Raw genomic sequence first — 25,488 nt, forward strand, 5'->3', positions numbered from 1 at the left:
TGTAGTGTGCTGGAGGCAGGCTGTATTCCTCCCTCACAGTGATAGAAGCTGCTCGAATCGGGTTTAGAAGAAGTGTCCGAGTATGTACAGTGTCATTTTGAAGGGCATGATGCTACACAGTTAATGTCACTTTTCAGTAGTTTTCAGCCATGTGGTTAGATTCACTAAGCTTGTGTTTAAGTGCTCAATTTGCACAATCTTTTTTTATTTTTTTTTTATCATGATGGTGGTTGTTGTTCTTCCTACACACTGCGTGTTGTGTGTAATGCATGTGTTCTGTACTTGACAGTCTGTCTTCGTTGTCTTGTCATTTCAAGTATAGCAAGACAGGTTAGGTGTTCCAACTAAAATATTCCCATTGCTTTACTTGTCACTTTAACTACAGAAAAAAAACAAAAAAAAACTACAGTTGTTGAAAGCGCTTTCTCGAGTGCCTTTGCAAACGCTTGGCAGCGCTTGTGCTTGTTCTACAGGACACACCTCCATGTGAAGTAGCTTTGCTTTACTAATCACCTTGCAAATACAGGTTTGAGGGGGTGTGGTGGGGGGGGGGCATTGAAGCAAATATCTAGTCGTCATTAAAACTTTCTGCATCAGCAAATTAAAAAGCAGGTAACAGATTGTAGTGAAATTCCCAAACCACCAGTTGAATTTCCTGCACGGCAGTGGCAGTTTTTTTAATGGGTCGCCTGGTGACAGCAGCGTGCAATTGCAGTCCAGTCAGAGCTGAAGACCACGTGGCTGGTCAGCACTCACTGTGTGTGCATACACCTGGAACCCCTGCATGTCTGTGTATAGAACGCTTTGATTGTGCTGGTGTGGCATTCCTGCAGCGTGGTGCTGGCAGGGAGAAGGCTCTCTGCGCTGTGATGTACAGGGAATGTGATCAGGTGCTGTGCTTTGCATGTCTAATCTAACGGTCCTGTCCTGTCTCCCCAAGGTTACCCAAACATTGTTGCAACATACGGTCGTGGATACACTGGATTCGCCCCAAGCTACAGCTACCAGTTCCCTGGTGAGTCCCACTTTCCTTCTCCATCTTAATAAATACACAGTGGCTAAAAAGAATGGAATACATTGATTCAGTTTGAACTGGTATTGCTCCACATTCGCTACATTTATTGCAAATGTAGGAATACAAAACGTACAGCACCACGGGATCAAATCCAGATCATTTCATTGTAGGATTACAAGATCGGTCATTTTTGCTTTGTAGGAAACCCTACTTTTATGCAAAGGGAAGCACACAGCCTGTGCCTTGCTTATTTGTTTGACAAATGAACCCTGTGAATTCTGTATTTAAGTAGCCTGCAATGTAGAAAAAGGGGAGGAGTTATATGCCTATTAATTATTGTTTATCACGTTTTGAAATCTGCATAAAAAAAGTGTTGGCAATTAACATTTCAAAAAGAAACATTTGCCCCGCTACATAATTATTGGCATTATAAAACCGCGAACTAATAAAAGGGCCGTAATTGCAAACATTGTAATCAAAGTGAATGAAAATGCATAAACCATTTAAATGCAACATATCGCTCTTTTAATTTGGTACACAAAACATATTGCAGTAGAGCAGAGCGCAGGACTGAACTGCCTGGGTTGCTTGCATTTCTTCTAAAGCAAATAAATGTTTTAAACATCATGGAACGTGTTGGCACACTTACTCAGGTAGCTACAGAAGGGACAGCAGCGTGTTTGATTAATATCACAGAAATACCATATGTCGTGTTCATTGGCACAAGCACAGCAATTTGTGACTGCTTCTCAGCCAATGGGAGATGAGCAGTGAATGCGGCTCAGAAGAAAACTCTCATGTGCATTCCTGGAAAGAAGTTGAATGAGCTGAAGCAAGTGCATGGTTTGAGCAGAGCTAACATTCACTCCCTCCCTGTAAATCCCTGGGCTTTTCCAGCTTGCCACGGATTGTCAGATACTGTCAGTGACCTTGCTGTAGTACAAGGTGAAAAGGCGTTTTCTGAGTGCTCCTGGCTTCCAGGGATTTGCCTTAATCTTCGAGTCTCGGCAGGTTAAAAATTGACTTTGGTGCAAAGAGTCGAGCTAATTTATTATGAAGCACTTTGTGTAATCCGCGCAGGAAAACAAATAAATGACTCGCTGTGTGTTCCAGAACTTTCCACGTTCCTTGCCAGGGGACAGAGAGACATGAGCGTGGGAATGTTTATCGAACAGCTGCCTTTTCAGTCTTGGAAGACCTGTCAAGGTCCTACATCAAGTGTAAAAAGCTAATCTGGTTTGTAGATCAGCACATCCTGACTTTCCTCTTTTGCATCGTCCTCTGAGAACTATTGCCAGCACACATCCCTTTACATCATGTTTGTGTGACAGAAATTGACATTTCTGTAGCCCCGAATCCAGTAGCAATCATCACCCGAAGTGCCATAAACAAGCAGAACGAGCCTCCAGGGGGCTGGGATGGTTAAGAATCACTAGCTGGGGAGCCCATCCGTCTAGGATATTCAGCCTGGTGTTTCAGGCTTTACTGGAGCTGTTGTACTAGACACGCTCACACGCACGCGCGCTCGCACACGCACTCGCACGCTCGCACACGCACTCGCACGCTCGCACACGCACACTCACGCACGCACTCGCACACGCACTCGCACACGCACACACTCGCACGCACGCACACGCTCACACGGCAGTATCTTCGTTACCTTTGCTTACTGCCTTGCAGAAGCAAGCAGGTGGCTTTCAGATGGTTTGGTCATGTTTTCATGACACCGGAAGGGAGTTGCCATCAAACTCCAACTTCACCTTGAAATGCAAGTGTGCGGTCTGTCTGGTATTGGGTTAAGTACAGTAAGCTGTGTGTTCAGAGGTCAGCCGGCGTGCTCCTGCAGGTTCTTTTGAACTTAAACCTCACTGCTTTCCAATTTTATTGTTGGACGATTGAATAAACGACTTGCTGTTGAAGTAATCTCGCATTAGAAAACAGACACAACAAATGCAAGCGGTGCCCCGTTTACTAAACCACTGGACCGATGAATTGGAACTTGCTTGTTATAAAGTGGAATGTTTGTTTCTGGATATTTAGTTAAAAACCATGGGGGGGTGGGGGTGCTGTTGTGTTTTTTTATATACTGTAAGTGGAGAATCCCAAAAAAGTTATATACAATAATCAAACCAATTTTGACTAAACATTACTGCCCCATTTTAAGGTGCTATTTTTTACCTTGGATTGTTTTGGAATTCTGTACTCTCTGATTGGTGCCTGGATGTTGGAAATGTGGTGCGGTATCGAAAGGAAAAGTCACATCGGAATGTCCCATTATAAACAGAAGCTTCAAGGGCTGCTGCACTAATTTATCGCATCATTATGCATTGCTTTTTTTTCCCCTTTTTTGTTTGACAGCCTTTCTTAATAAAAGTGTCTTTTCTGATGCGACTTCAGTCTCTGCTGCCTTGTTGTAAAACACATTTTTGCACAGATCACAGCGAGCAGACACAGCAGATCTGTCACATTCAGTAAGACTTAACGATGTGGAGTAAAGGACAGTCAGGGTTAGGCATCATAATACTGTGCCCTGTCTGAATATCAGTGTGTACGGGGCGGTCTACCTGGAGGCTGTGGGGTCTGGCGTTTAAAGAAACGGGCTTGGAACCAGCAGGTCCCGGGTTCAAATCCCAGCTCAGCCACTGACTCACTGTGTGACCCTGAGCAAGTCACTGAACCTCTGCTCTGTCTGTCAGGTGAGATGTTGTTGTAAGTGACTCTGCAGCTGATGCATAGTTCACACACCCTAGTCTAGTGTCTTTTAAAGCGCTTTGTGATGGTGGTCCACCATGAAAGGCGCTATATAAAAATAGTTTTAATTATTATTATTGTTATATTAGCACTTCATTTGCCTGGGTTTACTCTGCATGTGATTCTCAGCCAGGATTTAATTCAAGCTAACTAATTAGTATCTGATCATTAAACCAGTTCATCGCCGCACTTCGCAAGAGGGATCAATACTGTTGCAGAGAGCATTGAGCAAATGAAATGGGGCTCAATATGGAAGCAGCTCTTCACCCGCGCCACCAGTGTACAGCAGCCCTGAAATAACAGAGCATTTCAGCAAAGGGATCTTTTATATGGTGCCGTCCACCTGCCAATAAGAACAAGCCAGATTACTGATTTAAAAAATACAAATACAAGCCTTTTTGAAGTGTCCACTTTTCAGGCTTCTTGAACTCTGATCCACAGTAGTCTCACCTACGTGACAGAGAGAGAGAGAGAGAGGCCAGTCCTTGAACTGGTGTGCCACGTCTTCCTTCACTCCAGCGAAATGGCCTTTTATTTGAAATGCTTACTTTATTGATCTATAACTGTTATTTTAAATTGTATTTTATTGAAATCTTTTTTTTTAATCTATTAATTATTTTTCGTGTTTTCACTTTCCAGGCTTAAGTCCCGATTTCACCAGACACCTGTGTGTTTTCTGTTGTTGTTGGTTTTTCCTCAGCCACTCATTAAAATGCATAACCAATGCAAGTTGTTTACTGCAGTGTTTAGAGGACCGAGGTGGCCTGGTTTAATTACTATCCCTGCTTTCTGTAACAGACTGCTTCCATGACAGTGCGTTGAAGAGGGATCATTGCATTAACCTTTCACAGTCTCCTCTGACGCTTGCAACTTTGTTGTTTTGTTTTTGGTTAGTTTTGCTTTCTCCTGTGAGGTCGGACTGTGCGTGCCTGACTGTTCATGTGACCTTAGTCTTCCTGTACAGCACTGAGATGTATAATTGCACACAGCAGAATGGTTCTGGATCTCTTCTATTAAAACTCACTCCATTATTTGCAGAAGGCTGTGCTAGACCAGCAGTGAATGTGTTGGATGTAAAAGCAGGAGGGTACCTTCCTAATTCCGTGCCTTGTAATCGGAACAGCATTAATACTTGTTGACATGACTATCTTAATTTCTGTCCTCCTCTAATGAACAAGCTTTTCGGCTGGTCGTTCAATTACTCTGTCTGCCAGTGGTATTGTTCATCAGTAAACTGATTCATCTCTTTCACTTCTTAGTCGGTTGCCAAACACTGGTCACTTTATTTATTTATGTATTTATTTCCTGCTCTTGTCCAATTCAATCACACTGCACAGTATACAGTATTATTTAAATAACATGGAAAGTAGTTGTTTTTTTGTATTTATAAAGCAGCCCTAACAAACATTGCCCTAAAATAAAACTGAAAAGCATAACATTGAAATCTATAATACCCGATTCTAGTTTCCCACTAGGTCCAATTCTCGGTTTTGATCCATTCATTTGAGAATTCATTGCAAGTTACCCGTACAGTAGTAGGTGCATGATGCGTCCAGTTAAGCAAACTGCTATGCAATGGGAGTCTCAAACCAGAGCCTTATGATGTGGTAATCTGTTGTAATTTGTTTCCTGTAGGTTTATTGAGATTTTGTCCTGTTCTCGTGTATACTCTGTAACTTAATGTCGCGTTCTTCAGCTCGACGTAAGCATCCAGGACTGAAAGGGTTAAACACACCCTTTGTGCCGCAGTATCCCTCAAGGATCCCTGGCCTTGCAGTGATAAACTACCCAGGCTGAAACTCTCTTAACTGTCATGATTTCAGCTGGGAAATCTCGACTAGTTTGAGTAGAGGGAACATGTCTAAGCATTGCAAAATCAGATCCCACTGCTTTTGAGCTCCCTTTTACTGTTCTGTAAAGTGTCCAAAAACCAAACACACACACATTAACGGGTTAGTCAAGAAGAAGCGTGCTGTATGACTTTATGACACTGAGCCCACTGCGGTCCAGCACTGTGAAGTGACATGAGCTATAAAACATGTGCAATCAAACCTGTGAAGTCGTCTGTCCTCATTATTTTTTTAAATGCACAAATCTACAACCACAGCTAAATCCTCTTTGAACACCTTCTACTCTGCTGCCAGACACAGCCCAGGCCAGCGGACCTGTTTGGTCTTTCTTCATTTTTAATGAGCTGTGACACGTTCACATTTAACTACAGCATAAAGAGGGGATCGGATATATCCCAGAGTCCAAAGAGAAACACTTGAGCCGGCTGGTTGAATACAGATTTCTCTGTGATCGCTAGTGTGCGTTTCATGCTATTGTTGCGCGTGGCTTTGATAGCTTTCTCTGAAAAGCCTTCTGAAAGCAGCAGTCGAGTAGTGTTTCCGCTGAAGGAGGACCGTATTGAGGCACTTGTCAGTCCGCAGATGAAAAGGTAGCTATGGAGATGTTCTCGGTTTGTTTGAGCACTTTCATTTTTTTTTTTTTTTTTTTTTTAAAGCACAAGGGAACAGCGAGAGACAATGACACCGTTTTGTTGCTCTCTTTTTTTCTTTTTGTTCTTTTTTCTGTTAGCAGGTGAAGTGTTGTATCACTTTCATCGTAAGGCTTTGTTGTGTCTGTGTCTGGTGAATGGTTTCAGGGGTGGTGAGAAGCAGGAACGGAGCCCGCGCAGTGTCCCTTGCTCGCGGGACGGAGCCCGCGCAGTGTCCCTTGCTCGCGGGACGGAGCCCGCGCAGTGTCCCTTGCTCGCGGGACGGAGCCCGCGCAGTGTCCCTTGCTCGCGGGACGGAGCCCGCGCAGTGTCCCTTGCTCGCGGGACGGAGCCCGCGCAGTGTCCCTTGCTCGCGGGACGGAGCCCGCGCAGTGTCCCTTGCATCCTGTTATATATATATTTGCATTCTGAGCCATTCGGGGAAAAAAGGCATAATACCACAGTAGTGATGTCAAAAAGTGGTATAATTCCTCTAGAGGAAAATATACTTGAACTGTGACTCCTCGAGTCCATCACTTTCAATTCAAACACAACATGTCTCAATCACTCGACAACACCCACAGTACAGACACGCTCATTAATGATCAACAAAAACCCTAGATGGAAATATTTTCCTGTAATTCACTGAAGCCCATCTATTATATATATATATATATATATATATATATATATATATATATATATATATATATATATATATATATATATATATAAACATTGGCTTGAAAAATGAGCTAATAGAACCATTACATAAGCACATGACATGAAACTGGAACAGCTTATTATCTTCTGATAGTCGTACAGCTGGGGGGAAAATAAATACATTCTATTGGTGAGGCTTGTTATTAATGTATTTCTTTATTTAGTTTGCAGTTGGCTTGTTCACACCGTGTGTACAGCTCCATCAGAACTACTGGAACAGAACACTGCAGTGTTCTAATTCTGGGTTCTATATTCATATCCTAACTAACTAAAGCCTGTGGTTTACTGCTGAGTAAAGCTACTGCTTGCAGTGTGGAGCATTTGGAATGCAAAATATAGAGCTTGCACTGTATAACAGACATCCTCCATCACCCCTGGCCCCCTGGTACCTCCATGCAAATTTTTTCCATTAGTTTTGTTTGTTAGGATTTCGGTCTTGGGGTGACCTTGTTTTTGGAAGCGTGGTGGAACATTTTAAGCCTCTTCAGCCCAGCTTGTATACAGCGGGGGACCAGAGATAGCGCACAGGAATGATGACACAAACATCCTGGAGGGACGATGTAAAAATAGCCACGTAGCAGATGCACAGAGAGAGTGCTTGAAAACGATCCTGCTGCATGTCTCGGACTGTCCCTTTCATGCTTCAGAGAGGGTCATCCTGCAGAGATTGTGCACAGTTATACAAAGGGGAGGGGGCGTCACAGTAAAGATGCAGCACTGTACTCTCCTCTTCATAGATTTGTTATATAGGGTAGCTCAACTAGGGGATTTACTGTACAGCCTATATACAGTGATGTATTTATGAGGATGACTGTACTGTATTTAACCCTTTCAACACAAGAGCCATTCACCTCCAGGACCTAACTAGGATCCGGATGCAGGTTTAATTGGTTTAACTAAACAGTTTTGAAGAGGGTTGGAACAGTGATCAGGAGTGGAAGGACCAGCTTGGGCCACCGCTGTGTTACAGTGATGGTGGTTCTCTTTCCTAAGCTTCTATGCTGACTGCTCTGCAGGGCTGGGAGAGTGGTGCCCTGTCTCTCCACTTCCCCGTGTGCGTGTGTCTGAAGAAAGCGTCAAAGTGTCTAGTTCAGGAATGAGCTGCTTTGCCTTTCTTTGCACGGGTTCAGGAAGTGGCTTGTTTTTTTATTTACAGGCAGTGGAGTGAGTCTGTAAATGCGGTCCTCGGGGCATTGCAGCCGGAGACAGATGTGCCCCTGTTCCCTCCGAGGGCTTGCGCAAAGTAATAAAGCAAAACTAGGAGGTGGAAATAATTGTGAAAAATTGAAAGCAAAATATTGGCTTTATCTCTGCAGTAATAAAGGGCCATGAAATTGATTTAATGCTGGAGCGCTTCTCTCTTGGACAGATTCTTATGAGGCGAATACAAAACAATTAAACAGGACGGTCTATTAATTAAGTCGCCTAATCCCATGAAGTTAATCTGTTTGAAGAACTTTGCCAGTCAGTCAGTCATTCAGCGCAAAGTGGTTTTGAGTTCTGAGGAATCGTTTCCTGATTAATATGCTAAATGGCATTTCTGCAAAGCAGCAGTGGCAGCTGTTTATTAAGGGATGGAGGTTGGGTAGTGGCTAGTCAGGGATTGACAATACTGCAAAGTTTTTGTGCTAAAATAAATGAGAAACTAAATAGTGGGAACTCACGGATCAGTACGGAACAGGAGAAACCAAATGGCAAGTATAGGGCTTACCATAGCGGACACCAGAGTAGCTGCATTCCAGCTGCGAACAGTTAAAGGATGAGAGCTCATTACGAGTGGGGCAGGACTTGCTCAACAAGCAAACTATCTGCTGTATGCTGGAAGGTTTCCTACGTGCACTGATATCGGAAACATTGCAACCATTTTATCATCCTCCAGTATGTAAGGGTGTCCGATGAAGAATGCTGACAGCGATCAGCGAAGGCAGGACAGGGCCACATTCTACCCAGCTGCAAACAGCGTTGACACAGAGGTGTGTTTGAGGCAAGGGCATGAGTCTGATCACCAGCTTCTGCTCTGCCCACAGTCTGCTTTGGCAGGAAGTTTAGCTGCGTCTTCCTCGTTCTTTTAAAATGTGTCCCGCACCTCGAGCCAAAGATCGCTCTGCCGTGAGAGAAAGGCCCATTGTTCTGGGTCCTTTCATCAGCGCCAACTCTTTTTGTTAGTTCTTGCATCGCCATGGAAACACCCTTTTGTTCTTTGCTTCAGAATTCTCTGGCAGGGTTCCGTGAGAGCTCTTTGAGAACTTGAAGAACCTTTAGTGCGAATCAGTCATTGTGAGGCTTTAAAAAAAAAACAGAGCAGTCTTGTTTTTGTTTACTTTAATTTAATCTCTCTGCAAATCGCAGAAATGGTAGCTGTGTGCACAGAATGCGAGTTTTGACATTCCTTTCAAGAGCCTTACCACAGCCAGAACACTTGGAGGCGCTGTGTGCTATACAGAAATCCCATTTAGACAAACATGAGTTGCAATATTTGGCCATCGGGGAGAGTGGCACAATTCAAACAAAACGAGTAAATGACAACAAATTAATAAATGCATGAATATTTAAAAAAAAAAAAAAAAATAGATTCAACATTAGACTTGGAAAAGTGTTCAGCTGCCAGAGTCGTTGTTGAAATGTATTAACTCTGGTTGCAAGTCCGAGCGTGCATGCAGCATGAAAATGCTCAGTAGATTGCATTACAGTTTTAACTGTTTGATCCCAGCGACAGTTTGCTTGGCTGGCTTTTAGAGAAGGTTGTCTGCTACAAAGAGCTTCAGTGGTTCAGTGACCCAGGAGGCAGGGTAGCTCGGAGCAAGCCGGATGTAGAGGCGAATGGCAATACCTCAGGACTGGAGAGAGACCCCAGAACCACCCCGAATGACTGCGCACACCACAGCACTGAGTCAGGAGCACTAAATATCACTCCAGTCGACGGCACGAAGCGCTCTGTTACACAAGCAACAATTGTGTCCTCCTGGAGCGGCTTGTGCTCGTAATCCCATGTATTAAAACAATGTGCCCATGCAGTGCGTCTTTGTGCTGTTTGAGTGATCGCTTTGTAACAGCACTGCCTGCAGGTGCGGAGCCAGCTCTTGAGTTCTCCAGTTGATCGTGCACTCCGTTTGGTGTTGTGAGATTACTGCTTTAACATTCTGAAACAATAACTGGTCATTTAGTTTTTTCACGAGAGCCACACTGCTTAGCCTGCTCGTGGAGCTGAAGCACTGCCAGCTGCTGTATTAACATGTCAACAGAGAGAGGAAACGATTTAAACAGCCTGGGAGCAGAGTAGGATACCCGACTCTGAACGTTTTATTAAACGCAATAACAAGGGAAACAAAAACAGAGCCGGGGGGAGCTTTAGAAGAAAGTTGCTTTCCACGCTTCAAACTAAGTTGTAATTCTGTTGTTGCCTTTGAGCACAAATTCTAATCTGAATATGATTAGAATTTTTTTTTTTCTAACAGTTTTTCTTTAGCTTACATTGCCACCCCATGGTCAAATGTTGTAACTGCAGTTTCTGTGAATCAGAACTCTTACCCCTAAGTTTGTATTTATATCTGTTTTCTATGTATATAAGAAAACGGATCGATTCTCTGTCTTGACCCTGTTTAAACACGGGTTATTTATTTATTGTATAGGGTTTGTGTTTTTTTTGTTTGTTTTATTCTATTTGTTTTTTCTTACTATTTTGTTACTCTTGTTTGAACTATTTTTTTAATGCCCATTTAATGCACACAATTGATTTATTTTACTATATAAATTAAATATATATGTATATTATTTAAGAGGGAAAAAAACCCAGGATTCTCTTAACTCTTAATAACTTGCTATTAATAAGGACCTGTTTTCCCCCTCAAGCAGCACTATTCCCATATTTAAATGCAAGTATGTCATTCCTTCTACTTACTTTTTTTGTACCTAGTTTAGCGGGTCTGTGGCTTTGTGTGTCTGTTAGATTTCAAGCAGGTAGTTTGGACGCTAGATGTAGCTGGCTTGTAGTTTTTCTGTTTGCAGCGTTAATCCACCTAATTTGGCCTCTTTCCAGACTTTTGAACCATTGTAGGATCCGCTCTTGTGATCAGAGACTAGTAAGGAAGTCTGCTGAAGTACAAGACTAAACATGAGCAGAATAATCCACTGTTGAGAGAGCAGGCCTGTACAGGAGCAGTGGGTTAAACTGTGCCGAACCTCCACTATGGGCTATACTGAAATGGTCTGAACCCTGTCGGATGTAATATTATCTGGCTGGTGTTCACCTACAGGATTGATTGACTGCCCCCCTTCTTCACTTCCCATAATTCAGGCTTCAATGGAAAAGGTTTTAGGGTGGCTGTATTTACACCTGCCACTGTCATTAAAACAGACCCCTTTAAACTGTTAATGCCTTTCTGATGTAGAAACAAAGCAATGGAAAGAATGAATGATGGTGGCGTTGGCTGTAGTATTTGTTTGCTGTGGGTCCCTTTGGTCTCTTCTGCCAAGTCGTGTAATAAGTCTGCCTGTAGATCATGGAAGTGTTTTAATTACTGAGACTCACTCTGTGATTCTTTCTGTCACCCGTCCCATGGGAGACATTGAGCAATTACTGCTGGAAGAACTCCAGACCTTTGAGAACGGATCAGAGATTTCTCAGCTGTGTCCATCGCCGAAACAAACTATTTCACTAATAATAGTGCATTTAAAGAGAACCGCAGCCCAGTCCACTTCGGGGAGGTTGCAGGCATTGCTTTTATAAATAACGCGATGAGGAAGATCCTGACCTTGCCTCAATACATTTTAATTTGGATTCTTTAATTAGCAGTTTGTGGCAAAAATTATTTAGCAGATTTTATTTTAATGCATCTAGATGAGGCACTTAAGAACAAATTATTGTTTACATTTATGATGATGGCCTTGTTTAAAAAAACAAATACACATTTCTGCCTCCTGCAGGTTTTGGGCACACTTCTAGTTGTTTTAGTAGAAGCAGCATTTTGTGCATTACCAGCTTCAGGGATCCTACGCTGAGACTCGGCCAATGTGCGCTCAGGACTGGGGAATCTCAATTCTACTGTGTAAAGTGGTGAGGCCGGATCGCTGTGGGCAGTGAAGAGTTAATACTGAATCTAGCTGCCACACTGAATTCACCAGCCTGTCCCTTTCAGAGGCCTGGGTTTGAATCCAGCTCCCTCACAATGGAAACAATAGGTCCCAGTGCTCTCAATTAAGCATCTTTCACATCCATCAAAAAAAAAAAAAAAAAAAAAAAAACAACCCAGCAACTTCATTATCACGAATTGATCTTTGATTTGAAGTGTTTGCTAGGCTCTCAGCGACACGCTGATGCGCCCAGCCCTGAACAGTGCTGCCTCGCACATCATCATCCCCGGAACACTGTCAGTCAGCAGCCGGTATTTAGGGGGGAATCATTTCCATCGCACTGGCTGATTCGGCTTCTTGGCTTTATGATCTGTGCGTGTGAATGGAGTGATAACCAGCGATTTCTCTCAAGTGGATCCGACTGCACCATAGCAAAGCTGCAACTGTCCTCGTCCCCTGTGCAGTGCTCCCGTGCTTGATCTCCCTCTCTTACATTGAAATAAATGCAGCAGGGAGTTTATACAGGACTCCTGAGTGTCCTCCCCATCACACCCCTCCCCTTCTCTTCTTGGCGAAGCAGCGTGGAATACAGTTTCTGTAACCCCACCCAAGAACCCTCCTGGTGCAAGTGCCGTCATGCACAAGCTTGCTCCAACTCGCCCACAAAGCAAAGCTGCGAACACAATTAACCAGTGCAAGCCCTTCCGCCGCGCAGATCACAATGATAGGGAGTGTTTAAAGAAATCCTAATTACTCCACTTACTAAATGAGCGCTCCAGCTCTGTGTCACATGCAAGACGTCTGCATAGCCCCCTCGGGCTAGGAACTCTGTATGTGTGCATTGCATTCTAATTGGGAGACGGAGCCCGCCTATAATTAAACATGTTCAAGCCGCTCCAGTCATGCATACAGTACTCACTCGCTGTATGGATATTTTATTTCATTGGATATTCAGTACTTTCTTATTTAAGCAAACCAGAAGTGCTTAAACATTATAATAAATAACCATTTAAAAAAACCAAAACAAAACATAGGTACTGTGTGAAACCACGCAGTACTGTATTTCATGTTGTCAGTTTAGGGTTTATTGGATATTAGAAGAACAAACCCAGCCTGCTGTGGTTATGGGAGCACTGCACTGGCAACAACGTTGTTCGCTGCTGAGCACATGCCTTCATTAAAAGAGTCGTGGTTAATGCTTTTGTGTTGTGTCATAGCGTTCATTTGCTGCAAAAGCAAGCACGTTGTTAGCTGCTTTTGTGTGGTGTCGCTAGATGTAAGAAGTTAGTTGTTGCAAAAGCGTTGTTTCGCTGCTGAATACAAGCCTTCATTAAGGGAGGGGAATTGGGGTTGATGTGAAAGCCCTTGTCGTGGGTAATGGTTCTGTGTAGTATGCGCTGATCTATTATGTCGTGGGTAATGGTTCTGTGTGGTATGCGCTGATCTATTATGTCGTGGGTAATGGTTCTGTGTGGTATGCGCTGATCTATTATGTCGTGGGTAATGGTTCTGTGTGGTATGCGCTGATCTATTATGTTGTGGGTAATGGTTCTGTGTGGTATGCGCTGATCTAATTGTTGTGTTTTGCTGCAGGTTTCCCGGCAACGGCTTACGGACCGGTGGCAGCGGCAGCGGTGGCAGCAGCACGAGGCTCAGGTAAGGGGCTCTGTGGAAGAGGCGGCTGCACGGCATACCTGCAGAACGCAGGCCCAGGTAAACGCTCTGTCGGTATTCTGTGTGGCTGCAGCTCTCCATCGTTTACTATGGTCTGTTACATGTCTGCACCGGAGGAACCTGAGAAAACTACAAGCAGAGGCCTGGAACACTCGACACGCACACACGCACGCACACACGCACCCACCGGGGGAACCTGAGAAAACTACAAGCAGAGGCCTGGAACACTCGACACGCACGCACGCACGCACACACACACCCACCGGGGGAACCTGAGAAAACTACAAGCGGAGGCCTGGAACACTCGACACGCACGGACGCGCACACACACGTTTAAATCACATGCACAATCCAATTTGGTGGCACTGCCCAGTGATCTCAAAGCAACTGCTGCAGACGATAGAAAACCAGACTTCTATTGTAGTGTTAATCTTGTTAGTTGTTTTTTATATTTGCAAATTACATCAATGTAATTTGGCTGACATAATGTCAGACACCCCTACCCATCACGAAGCTAACAGAATAAACTTACTGGCGACAGGTAGGCAAGGGAAGTGTCTGATCTTCCGAATCTAGAACAAGGTAGATGAAAAATGTGATTTATTATTATTATTGTTATTATGCAAAAGGGGTAAGTCAGCAAGCATTGGAGATGTGCTTTACAATCACGAGTGAGCTGTCTGGACCTGATTGCATTTGCATTTTCCTCAGCTGATGGTTCCACAATTTGCATTAGAAATGGGGGTGGTTGTGCTGCTGTTGAGAGTAATGTGATGCAGCCTTGTACACATATTCATGGTGATTCAGTGACACTTCCCAGCACGAATTTAAACACACACACATATATATATGTGTGTGTGTGTGTGTATATATGTATGTAAAAATGTAATATGTTTTTTTTTCACAGAAAATATGATTTCCTTATCTTAATCGAGCACATGAAACCATCGTGGTGCTTGTTTACTGAAATAAATCGCCTAAAAAAAATGCAAAAGCCTTTAAAATATGAGGGAAGACCAACAACAGTGATCCATTCACTCACGCGTGATTGGAAAAGGTGTAGACGAAAAAAAAAAGAAAGAAATCTTGTTTTTTTTTTTTTGGGGGGGGGGGTTGTTTTGTTTTTTTGGTCAGATTTAGCATTGTCAAGGTACACATGTGGCAAACAGGTTTTGTGGTTTTCTTTCCAACTTTTATATTAATAAAAATAAAACAAAATGTAAAAGAAGGAAACCGTTTCAATATCCGTTCCATGCAAACTGACACTGCTTGCAGGGGTACAAAGGACCCGTTTCCCAGAGCAGCTTGTAATAGTTTATTTTAGGCAGGTAGAAACGCCCCGGGACGGCTAGCCAGGCTGTCTCAGTGCCATTCTTTGATTGGAGGATGGCTTTGGCTGTCAGGTCTGGCTCATTGTCTCTGGACACACAGACAGTGCTGTAGGTGAACCTTGCTTCTAGTGCTGGTATTTAATGGGAGGGTTTTGGGTGCCATTGTGCAGTCAGCCAGTTTCCAGTGCGAAATGTCATTAACAGTGTCTGATTGTTATGAGTTTGCAATTAAACTTAACCCTTTAACACCAGCCAGTAAAGTCACGTAGAATCCCTGGGTCCCGTTGCACTTGTTTTAAAAATTACAAATATCATTTATATTGCAAATCATTGCAAATATCATTTATATTACAAATCATTGCAAATATCATTTATATTGCAAATCATTGCAAATATCATTTATATTACAAATCATTGCAAATATCATTTAGATCGTAATGTTGCTTCCCCTTTTTTTTTATATATCAAAAGAAAAATGCTTAAAGAGATATATATTTTTTGGAACTCTTAACGATGAGTTAATTTATTAATGTAAATATTTCAGCCTGCAAAGTGTTTTGAGGATTGGAACTGCATGCATTATTTATGCAGTAAGTTTTTCTATTTTTAAATTTTTCTAGAAACATTTAATAGAAAAATATATATATATTCTAATAGCAATAAGCGCAAGACCCTGTCCTGTTAAAATATGTTTGCGCATGCATGAAGGACCTAACAAGATGTAGGGCAAGGGGAAGCTGCTGATTTGACTGGCTCAGTGATGAAGTTACTGGTCACACGGTTCAGGGTAGACCCAGGGCAATGGTGCAGAAATCCAATCTGAGGTCAAGCTGATCAAGTGCAGTAAAATACACTGTATTTACAACAACAAGAGAGGAGAACCGAAGAAAGCACTGCACTAAAATCATTTAAAAACATTAATAATAAATAACTGCAATATTCAGCACAGCAGGGTTCTCTTAAACAAGCTGGTCTAATCGAAATAAAAAAAAAAAAGAGAACAGCTAGGTAGTTGTGAGGTGAGCCAGCCAGCCTGCCTGCTTCCTGCCCTCTGATGGGGAGTGCGAGCCCTTGTGTTTTTGTTGTTTTTCTCTTGCTTGGTTGGGGCTGCTGTGAGAGTGTCTCTGAGTGTCTTACTCTCGGCCCTGTGTACCTCCTCTCACACACGCTACTGAGCGCGCTCAGCGGGAAGGTTTGTGCACACCGTTTACCTCTCTCTCTGTCCAGCTTCCTGTCCACAGCTGGTTGCATGTTTTTATGCTTGTATCAGATAAGTTTGTTTGTTTTTTTGTTTTGTTTTAAAACACTCATACTCAATTTCTTTTTATTGAAGTATATCTTATCATTTATTTAATTTTCTGAACACTAACATTCATTAAAAATATATATATATATATATATATATATATATATATATATATATATATATATATATATATATATATATATATATATATATATATACTTTTATTTTGTATCATTTATTTTATTTCATTTTTTCCTTTTTTTTGTTTTAAAAAAACAATACACTTGTCCTGTGATTTCACATCTCCCCTTGTTTTGCCTGTTGTTCGACTGTATGTCTCTGTGGGACTGAACTAATTGCATGCACTGTGGTAGCTGCAGTGGTAGCGAGTAGATGTGGATTGATGAGATTGCATTGCCAGTGATGAATGTTTTGTAGCAGTCCGTCTCGCGTTCAGAACCTGTTTCTCGGAGTTGGAAAAGGAAAGCGTGCTGCACTACTCAGAGGAGACGAAATGCAGAATAGAACTGGGGGTTTTAAATGGTCAACGCATCCACCTACACCAAACCCTCGTACTCTGGTGAGCTGGCTTTTTACATCCCTTCTGTTACGTGCCCCGAGTTTTTCAGTTCTCCCTGGATCACAGAGAAAGTGACACGGATCATTTTAGTGTTGATCAGCTGGAATCTCGGCAACAAGCCCTTTGAGTTTTTAATAATGAGCGTTGCGTGGACACAGGTGCGAATCCTGGGGTGCGCGGTTTTCAGCTTAGAATTGCCGGCGTTGTGTGATGCGTGATGCGATCTATCGTATGAGAGAGAGAGAGAGAACAAAAATGACAGTGGGGATAAATCATGTGTTAAAATTCATTAGCTAAGGCTCTCGGAGCAGAAAATGACAAGACATTTAATATGGATTATTTATGAAATGTCGACGCTCTGTGAAAAGCAGGTCTAGTACTGTTAATTAGTCACCTATTCAGTTAGAAAGACTGTTTTAAATGAAAAAGTGAAAGCTATTTGAGGTTAAGAGTGCTTGTAAAAAAAGAAAAAGTACATAGGTGGAAATGGAGTAGCTAATTACAGCTGTTCTGAAATTCAGACGCTCATTTGGAAACGCACTCTCTCCCGCTGCAGGCGTGCAGAGTAGATGAGGGGCTAAATTGGGCAAATTTGAGTTCAAATAAACATTTGTGAGCTCTGGCTCTGTTTTAATAACAGATAGCTGATCCCTCCAAAAAAAAAAAGAGGGACTAATTGAATCCATCTGTGCAAGAGCATGCTGTCCTACAGTCTCGAGATCATCTAGGCACAAGAGCACAGTGTATGCTACAGAGCACCCCCCTGCAGTGCAGGGATCAAAAAAAGCAGGACTTCTCCAGGACTAGTGTCTTCAATTGATTGAGTGACACCTTTAACAGTCTTCTGTACTGTGCATACCTAGTACAGTGCTGCTTTATTTTTGCTGTATGACTTGTGCAATATATATATACATATATATATATTCAGTTCCACTTCATTTTCTCTTTTGTTTTGGATCTAAAAACCAGTCCCTTAGCTGGAGCCGAAGAAATGAAACAAAATATACAATAATGAACATATCAAGTGTCAGACAAAACTGAGCAGCTGTTTTAGAAAAGCAGCAGATTGTAGCTGAAGGCTTGGTCTGCTTCACACTGTCACTGACCGACCCAAAGCCCTTCATTCCTTCCTGTGCTTTTCATTCAGTGTTACGCAGGCCTGCTGATTTAGTAGCAGACGTCTCTCTCTCTTGAAGTCTGATTTAACGTCATGAATAAATCCAGTCCTCTCTTGGATTGTTCGTTTTCATGTTTTTAGGGATGTTGTGGATTTAGAAGTAGTAGAGACCCTGGGGGTTTGTGACAGGCGGGAAGCAGAGGCGTGTTGATGTTTTTTCCTGGTTTCGGGTTCTTCTCGTTGTGTCTGGTGCAGGGGTCCTGCTGGTAAAGGTGTGTGTTGGCAGCTTTTTGATTTGTATTGATTTGTGTATTTAAATTTAAAGTAGTACAGGACAGGCTGCTGGAGATGAGGATGATGATTCAGGAACCGCCTAGGGACCTGGTTTGTAACTGCTGAAGCAGTTTAGGAAAATAAGCAAAGCAGTAAACGAAACAGATGTGGGTTTTTTTTTTATTATTATTTTGATTCGATTAACGCATCACAGAAGAGGAATGGAAAGGGTTAACTAATCTGAGCAACAGTATCCCAGAGTTCCACAGTGCCCCTCACCTTTCAGGAGTGATCGCTGTCAATGATCTAGCAGGCACGGCTGTGACCGAACGTTTTGTTCAGCCTCGATGATTAACTCGCTGTGCTTCACAAAGCCGAGTGAAACCTTGAGGAATAAAGTTACATACTGAATTACACCCCGCTTTGTAGTTATAAAACTGACATACATTACTAGACTTGCGATATGGTTTTGTAGTTTCTTTGATTTTTACATGATGTTAAATAAAAAAAAATGGAAAAAGGTTTTTCATATATTCTAGGTGATGCAAAACCCTTAGCTGTACAGTAAAGACTATGAAGCTGCTGGTGTCTCTGTGGAAAGGTGTGATTTGTAGAACGTAGTGGCAAAGATTCTCTATACCAGGTGTCGCTTCCTTCCAATCTCGTTCTGAGTAACAAGAAGAAATGTATGAATTATCATTAACACAAGTGCTGGTCTGAGAATGATTCCCAGAGCCTGTTGCCATGGCGACACGGACCAGCTCATTGGCTTTGTAGCGGAGTAATTACCACCCAATTAGGGCAGGATGTAAATGAAGAGTACCTTTCTGCCTGCTTACTCATTATTATTAATAAAAAGACCTGTCCGAACGATGGTAAACACTCGATGCAGGTTCAAAGAAGTGGGAGCAGGGAATTAATTACAGTGTGTTAGAAACAAACACCCCAGTGACTGTGATACAGAATCAGGTTAGTCACCTTCACCCCTGACCAGCCCTGAAAACTGTTAGCAACACCTCTACAGTTACAACGTGCAGTTCATGGGCGTCCTGGCTGACTTGAACCGATAGTGCTTTAACAGTGCATTCACAGGACTGTAATTAGCTCCAGCCCTGGTGATCCAGCTTGATCACTGCTCAGACAGCCTGATCTGTATAATGAGTGAACCGTGTGGAAAAACAATATCTCGTTTTGGATTTCATCTCATGTCCCTGTGACACTGCATGCTGGCAGAAAGAAGCCTGATGCAGCTCCAGTCTGAGCATTGGATTAGAACGCCATGCAGTGCAGACGACAGGTGATGTCATAATGTAATCAATAGCTGCCATTTACACCTTTCAGCATGTGATGCACTGACAGCAGAGGCAGGCACACTTTCAGTAATTCCCATAGGGAAAGTCAGACAGTCTGGATGACCTTGGCCACAGTGCAGATTGTATTTTTAAATAGCAAAAAGGGCTTCTGCACTTAAGCAGAGTAGTCGTGTGTGTGTGTGTGATAAACAGACAGCTGATGAAAGGGGCTGATCTGTTTGTGGTTATTGTATTGCACATCTATTATTATTATTATTATTATTATTATTATTATTATTATTATTATTGTTGCTATTAATATCGTGAACATGCATGCTTCAGTGCTTCTGCTGTTCATATGCAACCCGTAACAGTGGCTTTGCTTGCCTTCCAGTCTGCTCTGCTGCTCTGAATCTGTCAGCTGTGCCCAGCTGCTCCTAAAGATGTATGTTGTCCAGCTGTAAACAGATGCTGCTGTTAATGGAGGAGGGTCAAGGTTTTTTTTTTTTGTTTGTGCAAACCTCGAAGTGTCTATAACAGATTTCTGCGGTTGCTTGAAGACCGCTACCTTTTTAAAACCATTGTATTTATTTAATCAAAATATAACCCCCGAGCTCATTTCCAGAGGGGTCCTGGCAGGAGAAATCATTTCTATTCTATCACAAGGATCCGGGGTGGTGCTCTGCATGTCTTTTAAATATGCAGCAATAACACCATGGCTAGTAAACCGAGCAGTGAAAGCTGTCCGAACCTTTCACAGAGGAGGCTTTAGTGGATAATACCTCCTTATCAGCAGCACTGGATGTGCACAGATTAAAAACTAATTGGCAAAATCGTGACAGACAATGAAGTCTTTGTGCCTTTTTTTTTCCCGTTGTTGCTGTTATTCTTGCTATTAGATGGAATAATGAAAAAGGAAGCTGCATTATGCAGTCAGGTGCGCTGTGGATTATGCATATACAAGACATAAACCAAAGGGAACTGGTAACCACAGCCCTTCTCAACTATTTAACTAACGGGGAGGTGGGAGGGGTGTAGCTGAGCCTCTGTAAAGGGCAGCATTTGTTTGTTGTTAAGGATCTAATTAGAAACATGAGAGGAAGCTGAATGGCTGCTTGCTCGGCTAATTAGAGCCATGCACGGAGCCCGCTTTGAACTTCAAGGACACTGAGCTGTTAGCGCTTACATCAGAAATGGATTAAATCCAAGTGCTTTTTATTCATAATGATTAAACATGAGCTGCTTGAGTGGATATCCATTGTGAGAGGCTGCTAGTGGTGCTGTAACCGCTGGCTACAGTAGCTGCTGTCTTCCAACTAGAAAAAGAGGACTAGGAGGAGGAGTTGGGTACAGCAGAGCAGTCTTCCAGTCAGAGCCCAAAATCAGAACTTTCTAGCCATGCTTCTTCAGTACCGCATCGCTCCAGATTATTACTATTATTACTACTATTATTATTATTATTAATTATTTTTAAAGTTATTTTTTTTTTCCTCGACGGGCACTATGCTGGGCGGTGGCTGTCAGGGCGGGAGGTCCTCGACGGGCACTATGCTGGGCGGTGGCTGTCAGGGCGGGAGGTCCTCGACGGGCACTATGCTGGGCGGTGGCTGTCAGGGCGGGAGGTCCTCGACGGGCACTATGCTGGGCGGTGGCTGTCAGGGCGGGAGGTCCTCGACGGGCACTATGCTGGGCGGTGGCTGTCAGGGCGGGAGGTCCTCGACGGGCACTATGCTGGGCGGTGGCTGTCAGGGCGGGAGGTCCTCGACGGGCACTATGCTGGGCGGTGGCTGTCAGGGCGGGAGGTCCTCGACGGGCACTATGCTGGGCGGTGGCTGTCAGGGCGGGAGGTCCTCGACGGGCACTATGCTGGGCGGTGGCTGTCAGTCTGATTGGTGGATTTGCAGCCTGGTTCCATGGTGCTCACAGTCTGTTCATGCCAGTGTTTTAGAGGTGTCCTCCGGGCTCAGGGAAAATCACCTGCACCCTTCCTAATTATTTTTGGATAAATGAATTAAAGGTCGAGTACACTTGCTGTGGTTTGTGAATTACATACTCTGCTGTGCAAGTCTGTAAGTTGAATGAAGAGTATGTGTGGAATGAGGTTACAAAGCAAGTGATTTAAGATCATTGTAGATGACAGGGCTGGAGCCAAAGCTGGAAGCAGTGCTGTGATTTAAAAGGTGGATGTAAAGGGGTTAAGAAAACACTCAAGTCAGATTAAGGCTTGCAATGTGTGAAGGGTATTAGAGTTGGAGATAGATGGATCACAGACCAAGGTTTCTGTATCTCTGTGCTCATGCATCTTACAGACAAGGTCACAAGGCTGATGTTTCAGCTACAGCGTGTTGTTTTTTTCTTGTGTATATTCGTGTGAAACTGAATCTTCAAAGCTACTTACCAACTAGTAACTTTGCAGGGTTTTGAAGGATACAAGTAGTTTAATATAGCATGCAATGTGACTGGAGGAAGCGAAGCAGTGTAGTGGTGAATGCACTGGTCATTCACTGTTTTTAGTGTGTGTGTGTGTGTGTATATATGTACTCTCTATCTCCCTCTGGCTGGGTTGTTATTAAAAGCTGTGTGTAGGAATCTTTTGATGATCAATCTTGTAAAAGTAATAAAATGTATGCTTTTTAGCACAGTGTAAAATACTCCTATTAAAACAGCTGGCGGTCCAAAGGTCATGGAGTGGTTCCTCTGACAGTGCAGTTAGAAAGGCAGGGCTCTGCATTGTGTACAGGGCGAGAGCGGCTTCGTGAATCACAGCAGGGGGATTCTTAATGAGAGCCGCTCTAGTTCCTCATGCAACACCCGGGAGATCACCTTTACCTCTGAAATCTTCCCTTTCCAGTCCCTCCCACTACCCTCCCCGGCTTCGGAAATCAGGACCTGTCTGTGAAAAAAAAAAAAAAAACCTGTAATCTGATTTCTACAGTTTTCTTGATCTGTACAAAGCTGCGGTTATCAGATTTGACTTTACATTGTTGTTGGTTCTGGACAGAATGATTGCAGGTTAAGTAATTAAAGAGAACGCTGCAGCAGAGCTAACCCTACTGTTACAGCTAATAAAAGAAACCAAAAACGACCTGCCTTTTCATGTCAGTTCCATTTCCAGTCAGTGTGCCTTGAAATGAAAGAAAGAAAGAAAGGCAGGCATTTGTCGTGCTGAATTGAATGGATTAATACAGGCTGGGCTCAAATTACTTATTGATTCTTATGCGTATGAAGGAAAGTTAAATTTCTGCTCCAGAAGAGAAGGATCGCATTCTCCCTGTTTTTGAAACATGCCAATAATGCTTGTCATATTAGACCTGTAAAAATGTTGAGCTGACTTTCTACTCTACTGTTGCTTTCTAGATCGGCCTTGGATGTACATTCTGTTCCATAACTGATAACTTATTGGGGCTTCTTGTGTCATTAGTCACACAGTTACATATTCATATAGTATTTGGACAAGTAAATGAGCAAGCACATTAAAACCACATCTGAAAGCCAGATTAGGAAAACCCTTGTACTGTGATCACTGCGGGTACCAAAAATATATATGCATGTTAGATCTGTTATTCAGTGTTCAGAGCCATGCAGTTCCATGCAAGCACAAACACATGGATGCATAATCACTTTCAGGAGAATAACGTGAGGGGTGTGCAATCCCACAGCGTACATGGGTTGACACACAACATGTACAGTAGCTGGGTAGCTCAGCTTGCATGACATGCCAGGAAGTTTTGAAGTGTTGTGCAGGTTTTTCCACAATGATGGAGTCCCCCCTATACTGTATCTCCCAGGGTTCCCCGATTATGGTTTCTATTCCTCGCCCAGCGATCACCGGGGGGCCCCCTTCTCGTTCGCGGACTATGCCTCCCTGGGGCCCCAGGCTGCTCAGATGCTACAAAGTGAGCATGCCGCCTCCTCCAGCAACTCTCCCCTCCACCACCTGCCCAGCCCGGATCAGTTTAAGAACCCAGGTTTGTACTGCGTTTTAATTAATCTCTTCAGACAATCCATTTCCAGCTGTGATAATAACAAGCACTTTATTTGGAGAGGGGGCCGTCTGCACTGCATGTCACCTTACACTTTTATATTTATACCGTCGACACTCGAGGTATATATATAAAGCAGTGTGTTTTGTATATGTATTTTGTACGCGTGTGTGTGTGTGTGTGTGCATTCTTATTTATACAGCAAGTGTGGACAGAGCTATCTGCTGATGCCAGGCTTCTGTGATGTCATACTCTTGGAAACATTTTTTTTCAGCACTGTTGCTACTAATTTTTTTATATATATATATAACAGTGAGTACGACACCCCAAGCCTAGCTTTCAGACCCCTGGATTTCAATTGGCTGTTCCTGTCAGAGGATCTAGACTGCATTGTGTTCTCCGCACAGTTTAAATTTACAAAGTCACCCTGTTGTGTAAATGTAATACACAATGCCCTTCCATGGGATATATAAAACACAATGACCTCCGCTAGTTGTGAATTTATTAATTTATTTATTTTTAACATTTCCTTTTGATTATGGAAAACAGTTTATATTCGCGCGGGAGTGTTTTGTAAGGGTACTCCAGCTGTGCAGGTCGATGGGTGTGGAACAGAGTGCACGCACGCACACACACACACACACACACACACACACACACACACACACACATGTTGTTATTTACTGTTTCTCCTAAGCTGTGTGCTGTATGTATGTGTTTCATTTCTCCTGAACTCCATACAGCACGTCCTTCAGTTGCCAAGACCGTTCTTTGTCATTTTCTTTTATATATAACGGAGATTAGAGTAATCTGCTGAAATTGCTTATTTGTTTAGATGGAGTGTGTTTTTATTTTTATATATTTGTGAGGTTATCAGATAACGTGTATGTTTGACAACCCAGTCTTGAAATTTAATTTTAATTTAGGGGGAGAACTGCAAATGTGACAAAGGTACCCTGTATGCTTTTGAATTATTTTTTTGACATACAATGTTGTGTGAGTACTGTAGGCCTTCTTGTTGGCTAGTGATTGGTCGACACAGTATGTACAGAGTTGTGACTCAACCAATAAGAGCGCTGTTCAGCCCAAGCCGCACCGTAGAGCAGGAAAGATGTGGTGTGTAAATGTGACTGATCTTTCAGGGCGGGTCTTTCCAAACACGATTCTGAAAGTCCAAGAGAGGTCCCTGTGCCTCTGTGAAGCTGCAGGCTTTGACATCACCCGGGAGGTTTAGCATATCGGCTTCTCTGGAAGGCTCTGTTAATAAGGAGATGAATTTAAACCACAATGAACAGCTTTTTTTTTTTTTTTTTTTTTTGTATGTATTTAGTTTTTTATTCCTAGTAACAGTAGCATGAATTAGTATTGCTTTCCGCACAAAGGTCAGGCCTTTACTAATGTGCGATGTTCTGCAATCACATTTTAAGAGTGGATGGGGACACAACACAGTGACCATCTTGCACAAGCCAAAATGACCAATTCACTAGTCCCAAAAAAACACTGGAATATCTTTTAGACTGCAACATGTTTTTGTTAATTCTGCAGGTGCACAAATAAATAGAAAAGACACACAAGCACACACACACGCACACACACACACACACACACACACACACACACACACACACACACACGCACACACACGCACGCACACACACACACACACACACACACACACACGCACACACACACACACACACGCACACACACACACACACACACACACACACACACACACACACACACACACACACACACACACACACACACACACACACACACACACACACACACACACACACACACACACACACACACACACACACACACACACACAAGCACGCACACACAGACCTGGCATCTCGGTGCTCCTCTCTTCACGGTAAGCAGCCGTGACAGACAGGCTGGAGGAAGACAGGCCACCTCAGCGGTCCTGCTTGTGGATCACTCTCTC

The 25,488-nt window shown here is 43.0% G+C and overlaps 1 protein-coding gene across 1 annotated transcript in view; it reads left to right on the forward strand.

Annotated features, from left to right (window-relative positions):
* Positions 1–915: 915 nt before the first annotated feature.
* LOC121308786 (RNA-binding protein Musashi homolog 2-like) overlaps positions 916–25,488 on the forward strand; it is a gene marked incomplete at its 5' end in the record, with an annotated part of 34,759 nt that continues 10,186 nt past the window's right edge. The window contains 3 exons of the mRNA XM_041241408.1: positions 916–1,015; positions 13,632–13,694; positions 23,340–23,519. Of these exons, the coding sequence (XP_041097342.1) occupies positions 916–1,015; positions 13,632–13,694; positions 23,340–23,519 (343 nt within the window). The remainder of the gene's footprint in view (positions 1,016–13,631; positions 13,695–23,339; positions 23,520–25,488) is intronic.

This window comes from Polyodon spathula, unplaced genomic scaffold (genome assembly GCF_017654505.1).
Source record: "Polyodon spathula isolate WHYD16114869_AA unplaced genomic scaffold, ASM1765450v1 scaffolds_769, whole genome shotgun sequence".
Classification (NCBI taxonomy): domain Eukaryota; kingdom Metazoa; phylum Chordata; class Actinopteri; order Acipenseriformes; family Polyodontidae; genus Polyodon; species Polyodon spathula.